The following is an 8,209-nucleotide window of genomic DNA, read 5'->3' on the forward strand; positions in this document are numbered from 1 at the left end:
AAACGATATTTTAATATATTTAAAAACGTTGGAAAAGTACAAGCAATAAATGCACCAAATGTTGCAAAAGTTACAAAATGCAAAGCTTTTAATTAATTTAAACAAATGCGTATGGTACGCCCAAAAAGTGGTTTTTTTCGGGTTCGTTATTACGCTAGGAAAAGTAAAAATAAATTTAGCCAAAGTATAAAAAATAGCCGATTGGTTAACGTTTATTAACGTACAAAAGGTACGGGCGTTTTTGGAATTCCTTAACTTTTATTAACGGTTTATGCAAAGGTTTAATGGCAGCGTTACGTTATTTACAAATTTTACCAAAAACGATATTTAATTTTATTAAAAAGTACGAAAATAAATTGCTTTTAAATAGCTTAAAAGCGTTGTTTTACGGAAACCAATATTGGTTATTCCAAACCCCGATAAACCATTCGAAATCGAAATTAACGCGTTAAATTACGCGATTGGAAAATAATTAAATTAACAAAATAAAAAAGGAAAGCTGCACTTTTGCGCTTTTTTTTTTGCAAAAATTTAAAGGATTTAAATTAAATTACCAAATTTATAATAAAAAGTTTTTCGTTATTATTAAGGTTTTGGAAAAATGGAAGGTATATTTGTATGGGGCAAATTACCAAATTACGATATATACTAACCACAAAAATTTAGCACATTTTATTATAAATTAAAATTTTAACAAGCGTTAAATCCATTGGAGCTAGTATTTTTAAAATTACAACTTTTAAATTTTGTACCGAAAAGGATTGGAAAACGGGAAAGTAAACGCTTTAAGCAAAAAAAGCAATTACGAAATTGCTATTCCAAAAAAAACCAAAACGCTTTTGGCCCATAAGCCAAAAAAAGCGTTGGTTTTAGCTTAGCAAGCAATAGCTTCGATAACCAAAAAGCAAAATTAAACCCTAAAAAGGATTTTGGAAATCCATAAATTGCTGGCCTATAGCCATTTAAACGCAATTAAAATATGGAAAAAGCTTCGGTAACATTACGGATTTACCGGAATTTGGGCAATAATGTTGGAAGCAATAAAAAATTGCTAAATATGCGTTAAAAACAAGCCCAGCAAGCACTTTTTTTATAAATTACTTTAACCATTGCTAGCGCCCAAAAAGGTATAGCAAAAAGTTACTATAAATTTTATCGTTAAACTTTTTAAATTTAAAAAGCTTTTAACGGGAATACAATATAATAATATATTGGTAATAATAAATAAGCTTACAAAATATGCCTTGTACTTACTTTACAAAAAAAGCAGCAATGCGCTAACCTTAGCTTACGCTTTTTTTCGGCACGTAATAACGAATTATGGAATGCCGCAAAAATTAATTACGAACCAAAACAAGCTATTTACAAGCAAGTTTTGGAAAACGCTTACGGCGCTTTTCGGAGCAAAATACGCTTTATTAATAGCGTACCACCCCCAAACGGACGGACAAACGGAACGAACTAATAAAACGATAAAACAATACTTGCGTTATTATATTATTTACAAACAGGATAATTGGGTGCAATTGTTACTAATTGCTTAATTTGCTTACAATAATTTTATGCATAAAAGCATAAAAAAAACGCCGTTTTACGCTAATTATGGGTATACTTTTACGGCGTATAACAAGCTTAAAGCCGGGTTTAAAGCTTTAGCAACGGAAATCCAAATAATAAAACTTACCAAATTGTACCAAAACCTTTAGGATAAATTGGAAAACCTGCGCTATCGAATAGCAAAATAAGCTAATAAAAAAAGGATTAAAGGATTAACTTTTAAAAAAGTGAATAACGCTTACTTTTTACGCGCTAATATTAAAACAAAAAGGTTAAGCAATAAACTGGATAGGAAAAAATGGGGACTTTTTTGGGTTACCCGTATTATTTTTCCGGTTAATTACGAATTTTAGCTATTACTAACCATGCGCATCCACCTGGTTTTTTACGTTTTTTTGCTAAAATTAGCGCTTTCGGGCTTTAAAAGCATTAAATTAATAAAAATTAACCTTAACCAAAAGTAAAAGGTTAAGGCCATTTTTAACAAATAAATGCGTTATTGCAAAAAGCAATACTTCGTTAAATGGGAAAGTTAAAAAAATAAGCACAATATATGGGAAAATACAACAAACTTTAAAAATTGCCAAAAGGCTTTGCAAAAATATTATTTAAAAAAAAGTTAGCAATAGCTTTGGAACTTGTAAAACGCTTTAAATTCGGAGGAATTTAAAAAGCAAAAAAAGGAAAATCCTATAGCATATCCAAAGGATAAGCTAGCAAGTTTAAACAAAAAATAAAACCGATAGCCCCGACCAAGGGTCGAAACATATCGATTTTACAAAGTTGCACCGGGAATTAAACCCAAAACTTCCCGTTATAAAAACAAATGCGTTATTATTGCGCTATACAATTTGTAAAAATTGTTAAAGAAATTATAACTTACCGGATTAAAAAAGCGCAAGCAATTTAAAATTAATACCAAACTTTGGATTTTCGGGATTAACAAAAAAAAAAAAAAAATCGAACCGATACGATCGGCCAAACAAACCAATTATATTAATTTAACCAGGTCGCACCGGGAATTAAACCCAGGATTTCCCGTTACAAAAACAAGTGCGTTACCATTGCGCTATACAACCAAAAGGAATTGTTAAAAAAGTTACAACTTACCCGATTAAAAAAGGAATAGCGGGTTAAAATTAGGATTAACCCCGGACGCTGCCCAATTAAAAAATAAAGGAAAAAAATCGGGTTAAAAGGAAGGAAAGGGATTGGCCGTTATTAAAGCAACCTTTTCCCGTTCCGCCCGTTCCATTTATTCCAACTTTTCCACGGTTTTAATACCCCGAAATAACGTTCGCAATTGCTTTTTAAACTAAAGGTCCTTTTGCTTACGAAAACGCTTAAAATAATTATTTAAAGCACAACGTTTAATTTTAATAACCCGCATTTTGGTTTTAATTTTTTAGTATTAAAAACCGATAAAACGCAATTATTTAAAAAAAAACCCAAAATGTTACAACCAAAACGGTTGCGAGCAAAACACTTTACGCAACGAAAAAAATTTTGCGGAAAAACAAAACAAATATTTTTTTTAAAAACGTTTCGATAAAAAAAATAAAAATTTATATTAATAACCAATGCAAAAACCAAAACAAAAAAGTTTTTGCGCTAAAAGGTTAAACGCGTAAAACGTTTTTGTATTTAACCTAATATTATTAAAAAAAAGGGACGGTTAAATAGTAAAAAAAATAATACTTACGATTAATAATGGGAAAAATGGACGTAAGCAAGCTAAAAGGGCTTGGCTTGTAAAAAGGGGATTTAATGTTACAACCAATAACCACCCGGCCGGGATAGGAGGTTAAAAAAGCGAAAGGTAAGCAAACGCTTACCCCTTACCACGGGAAGCTTAAATAAGCCGCCCGTAATTTATCGATAAGGTTATAAATTACTTAAATAATTTGTAATTTATCGATAAAATTACAAATTATTACTTTGGGAAAGGATGGAAATAGCATAAAGGACGAGCTATAAAAAGAAAGGGTTTTTTATTGTTTTAAGTAGTTTTTAATTAAGGCTTCGGCATTAGTTAAACTTTAATTAGCTTTTAAGTAACCCTTGGAGCAAGCATTTAAACCGCACCCAGGTTACCTTGTAAATCCCCTCAATCTGTTAAATTACGTGCTACTGTTCGATACTCCTTTGGTGCCTTACCTTAGGAGCAGAGGCTTGACTGTAACATATTTCCAACAAAAATTATTCCTTTTTTAACGTTTTTTTTTTCGTACCCTTTCGGGCACGCGGGGTCGGTTTTTTAAAATTTCCGCGCTTTATGCGCTTTTGTGCAATTTAAAGTTTACCTTATTTTTTAACTTCGCCGTTATGCTTTGGCCGCAATACCGGTAATTTGCCGGCACGTTCCCGGGAAGGTCCGTGCCCGGCTGGCTGCCAGCGCCCCCTTCCTCCCTTTCTGTTGGGCGGTTTCGCCCGTGCTCCTGATAATAGCTTCTTTTTTTGTTCAGCGAAGCCCGACGTGCACCAAAACCCTGCTGATACCGCCACTTACCGGACGGAGCGCAGCGAGGGGAGGTAAGCAGGTAAAGGCAAGGTTTTGGTGCGCGGAAGGCGTAGCTATTCTTTACCTGGAGAATTTAACAAAATGCTAACAAAGGGTTTTCCTATTTGGGATACAGTTCGTAGCTTAAATGGCTTGTAGCCAGTCCACGCACGAGGATCCAACTATTTTGGCTTGCGATTGGTTAACTTTAATTGCTAAACAGTGCGGCGTGTTGGGGGGGGGGGGGTTAGGGTTGTTGTGGTAGCCCTCCGCAGGAGCCCCCGGAGGGCCGCCGGAAGCAAAAGGGGGGTCCCAAGGGGTTTCCCCCTGGAAATTACCGGTTAAGCAGTAAAAATCAGTAAAAAATGGAAATTACCAGTTAAGCAATAAAAATTAATAAAAAATTAAAAATACCGGTTAAGCAATAAAAATTAATAAAAAATTAAAAATACTAATTAAGTAATAAAAATTAATAAAAAATTAAAAATACTAATTAAGCAATAAAAATTAATAAAAAAATTAAAAATACTAATTAAGCAATAAAAATTAATAAAAAATAAAAAGAACAGTTACGCTTTCAAGCTTCGCTAACGCCTTTATTGCTTTTTTGTGTTATCCGCAGTACGAATTAAAACATTAAAAAAAAGCAATGTTATTTTATTCTTTTACCTTAAATAACTAAAATTAAAATTAAGGCAATTTAACGGTTGCCCCCGGAAGGCCGTGCAAGCGTTAAATTAGCGGAGCGGCACCTAATTTTATATATTTACCCCGCCGTTAAATCGAGCTTTTTTTTATTAATAAATGTTAAAAAAATATTTTTCCTTATTAATTTTTATGCGTTGCTATTAGCCCCTTCATACCCTTACTGCCACGGCTCACACCTTATTGTCATAGAAAAGGCTTTGTTGTTGCACGAAGAGGAAGCTATCTGGGCAGAGCGTCCCTGGCGTTCTGTCGCGGTTTTGTAAGCGTGACGTTGGCGCGCTAAGATTGCGGCCTCAGGTTCCTCCCCAGGTGCCCCGACGCGTACCGTGACACTTACCCCCCCCCCACCTCGCTTTACGAGTAACCTCCCCACTGCAGATTATTTAACCCTCCTACCTCCGTAGTTGGGGCCGGATGGCGGCGACGTTTAAATGCCCGGGCATTGGCAGCAGCTTTCTCGGTGGGCTTGATTCGGTGTGGAGCCGCAACATATCCACACGTACCATCTGCGAACAGTAAAAACCCACCTCCCAACAGGGGGGGGTTAAAACTGGAAATTACAGGGGTGGCGAAAGGGGGGTCACGTGCTGGCATGAAGTTACTGCCATTGTTGAAGTTGGTAAAAGAAGGAGAGAAATCGAGAAAAGCTTTTAAAGGACGAGAAATTCTCAAAGTCTCGTGACATCCCCGCAAGTCACCACGACCCCAGCGATTTCCAGTTTCAACCCCCGGGCCTTAGCCTAGAACAAAACACCGCACTTTTCACCACCACGTACGCTCATTGGTTTTAGAGTGCACTTAACCCGAGTGCTTGGGCGCTGAACGTTGATTAAACCCCCAAGCGCATTCAGCGCGCACTCCAAGCGCACTTAGCGCCCAAAACGGAAAGCGCTTGGATGCGAAGCCAAAGGGATGAGCATCCAAGGTTTTGTGTGCCAGACTAAACGTAACGGACATCTTGCCGTTTTGCTGGTGGTCCGTCTATCGAGACGAGCGAGAAGGGGGGAGAAGGCAAGGACACGAAAAGGAGAGGGGACGGGAGCTTGCACGGCTGTTCGCTCGCCACAGGCTAGAGGAGAAGGCAAGCGCCCGCGTCAACATGGCAGAGCCGATTAGAGGGAGCTTCTTCCCTGTCGGCTGTCAAGTGTAACCCTTCTGCTGGTACCCCTCTGTCGATATATTAAATGTCACCATTTTTGTTGCAGATTCACTCTAGGCATGCACTCGTCAGTGGCCACCCCCTCATCCCTTGCATTGCGTCCTGCTCTCGCGGCCCCTCCCCCCGGCTCGCTGCCGATATCAACGCAGACGAGCGAGCGAGACCGGCCGTGATATTGCAACGGCGGACGGGTGGGAGGACGGATGGGAGGACGGATGTGGGAGTGGTGGCCGGGCTTTATCGTGGCTGGACCCGTTGGAGAAGGCTGGATCCCTGCCCAGGACCCTGCCCAGGATCCCTGCCCAGCACTCCCAGTTCCGTAGCAGCCGCTCCGGCGGCCACAGGAAAAGGGACCCACTCCATCACGGCCAGCACCCAACCACAGGCCCGCAGTCCCCCAGGCTCGACCCCACTGCTGCAGGCGGCCCTGGCGCCGAGAGGGTGGGTGCAGGTGGTTGCAGGTGGTGGTGGATGGGGCATGGATGGGCAGTCGCAGGCGGGCACAACTCTGAGGTTGCAGCCGAGCGCTCCTGCCAGACACACCCACAGCCAGGAGTGGAAACCTACAGCCGACGAGTGGAAATTGACAAGTTCAAGCGAGGAGCTCCCGTTACTGCTACTCTGCTGCTCTGCCGTGCTTGCGCGGGATGATAACTTGCGCGGGATGATAACTTGCGCTGCTGGAGTCAACAGCTAGACCAAGCCGGAAAGACGGCTCGAGACTGAAGAAAGACGCCTCACAAAAAAGCACGCAAACACATGAGCCCCAGTCCAAGTCCAGCCCAGGCACGGAGCACGGCACAGGGACTCTAGCTCGGTCGGTCTCCAGCACGGCTCCTGGAGCGAGCTCAACCCACCCCTGAGCATGACGCGGTACTCGGAGCTACCTGCCCTTTCCTGGCCACCGTTGACGGACAAGTCCTGTCTGGTCTGCCCACTGCGTTTGTGCCTCTCGAGCCGCTCACGGGCACCTGCCCACTGCAGCCCAAGAGTCTCACTGAGTCTCCATGGAGCCCGGATCCCATCCGCCACCCTAGCAACCTCGTCCTGCCTGTACCTACCTAACCGCCAGGGTTTTTGGTTCTTCTTTTTTGCCATTTTGATTTTATTCCAATATACCTTTCTGTTTTGTCCAGCACCAACACCGTCGTCTCGGTGGGCCCCATTCCTATATCGTCCCTCCGCCCCCTTCCGAGCGTCTCACCCCCCGGCAGAGCTTCGCCGCAGCCGACGACGACACTATCAAGAACAGCACGCCAACATCATCAATCAGCCCACCTAAACCAAAACCACGCTCACGACACACCACGGCCGACGCCATCCTGTCAGACCGGCTCCTCAGCATCTTTTCCCGCCCGCCAACAATCTTGTCCCGGCGCCCTACTCTCTGCCCCCGTCTCTCCTCGGTAACAGCAACCCCTCGAGCAGCGCGCCGGCGAGAGAACGCACTCTGCCGCAGTCGAATGAGGGGCAGAGCCGGCATGGGAATGCCTCTCTTCCACACCATACAAACGCCCACAGCCATCTGAAGCGCCAGGGAGAACGACACGCCAACCACCGGCACAATGGCTGGCTTCCCCATCAACAACGCGCCCTTCTCACAATCATCCTACATCGACGACGCCGACTTCTTCGACGACGACCCCGCCCGCTACTCGCCGCCCTTCTCGGACGAGGAGTATACTGACCAGATGGGGTACTCTCGCCGCAACAATGTGGTAGACGAGTACCTCAACGGTTTCGAAGTCTTTGAGGACGAGGAAGAAGAGCAGCAGTTTGCACTTTCCATGGCCAACACGCCCGTCACCGAGGCGCCCCCACTGAGGCCGGCGAGGAGGGCGACCATCTCGACCTCGCGGTCTGGTCTCCAGCCAACTCAGACCTTTGGTACGTATAGAGACACGCTCATATCTCTGATTGCTATCGTCATGCACACGTCCAATCTCCCCTTGCCGTCCAGCGGGCGGCGAAACTCAATGCTTTATCTCTGGTGTGGATTGGCGCTCTCTGGCCAGTCACAGTCGGATGTTTCAGCCATGCTTTTGGGCGCCACGCGAGAGTGGGCAGGCCCTTCTCGGCAGCTGCATGCCTCGAGCCTTGCATTTTTGCTTTCTTTTTGTCTTTTCTTTTTCTGTGTTTTTATCAGCCGGCGATCGTGGGGTAGGCTCTGCCTCCCGTTGTCGCCACCCACCACGCCGAAACACACACAAGCAAGGGCCCATCCCTCCTTCAGGCTCATCGCCCCAGGCTGTTTCTCCAGCGGGCCAAGCCTAAATTGCCCCCCC

The 8,209-nt window shown here is 43.2% G+C and overlaps 3 protein-coding genes and 1 non-coding gene across 4 annotated transcripts; 3 read left to right on the top strand and 1 right to left on the bottom strand.

The window, feature by feature from the left end:
- Positions 1-2,564: 2,564 nt before the first annotated feature.
- On the bottom strand, positions 2,565-2,636 carry GGTG_20086. The gene has a single exon. It is a non-coding gene; the product is annotated as a tRNA-Gln (tRNA).
- Positions 2,637-3,276: 640 nt separating this feature from the next.
- On the top strand, positions 3,277-4,419 carry GGTG_04887 (hypothetical protein; the record flags this gene model as incomplete). Its single annotated transcript, XM_009222685.1, has 4 exons — positions 3,277-3,282; positions 3,358-3,376; positions 4,023-4,089; positions 4,323-4,419. The coding sequence occupies 4 exons, from the start codon at positions 3,277-3,279 to the stop codon at positions 4,417-4,419; spliced, it is 189 nt and encodes a 62-aa protein (XP_009220949.1).
- A 1,445-nt stretch (positions 4,420-5,864) lies between these two features.
- GGTG_04888 (hypothetical protein) lies at positions 5,865-7,453 on the top strand (the record flags this gene model as incomplete). Its single annotated transcript, XM_009222686.1, has 4 exons — positions 5,865-5,911; positions 6,074-6,365; positions 6,738-6,977; positions 7,061-7,453. 4 exons carry the CDS (start codon positions 5,865-5,867, stop codon positions 7,451-7,453), a joined length of 972 nt encoding a protein of 323 aa, XP_009220950.1.
- A 36-nt stretch (positions 7,454-7,489) lies between these two features.
- Positions 7,490-8,198, top strand: GGTG_04889 (hypothetical protein; the record flags this gene model as incomplete). The annotated part of the gene is made up of 2 exons (XM_009222687.1): positions 7,490-7,811; positions 8,071-8,198. The coding sequence occupies 2 exons, from the start codon at positions 7,490-7,492 to the stop codon at positions 8,196-8,198; spliced, it is 450 nt and encodes a 149-aa protein (XP_009220951.1).
- Between the last annotated feature and the right edge of the window lie 11 nt (positions 8,199-8,209).

This window comes from Gaeumannomyces tritici (assembly GCF_000145635.1).
Source record: "Gaeumannomyces tritici R3-111a-1 unplaced genomic scaffold supercont2.2, whole genome shotgun sequence".
Lineage (NCBI taxonomy): Eukaryota > Fungi > Ascomycota > Sordariomycetes > Magnaporthales > Magnaporthaceae > Gaeumannomyces > Gaeumannomyces tritici.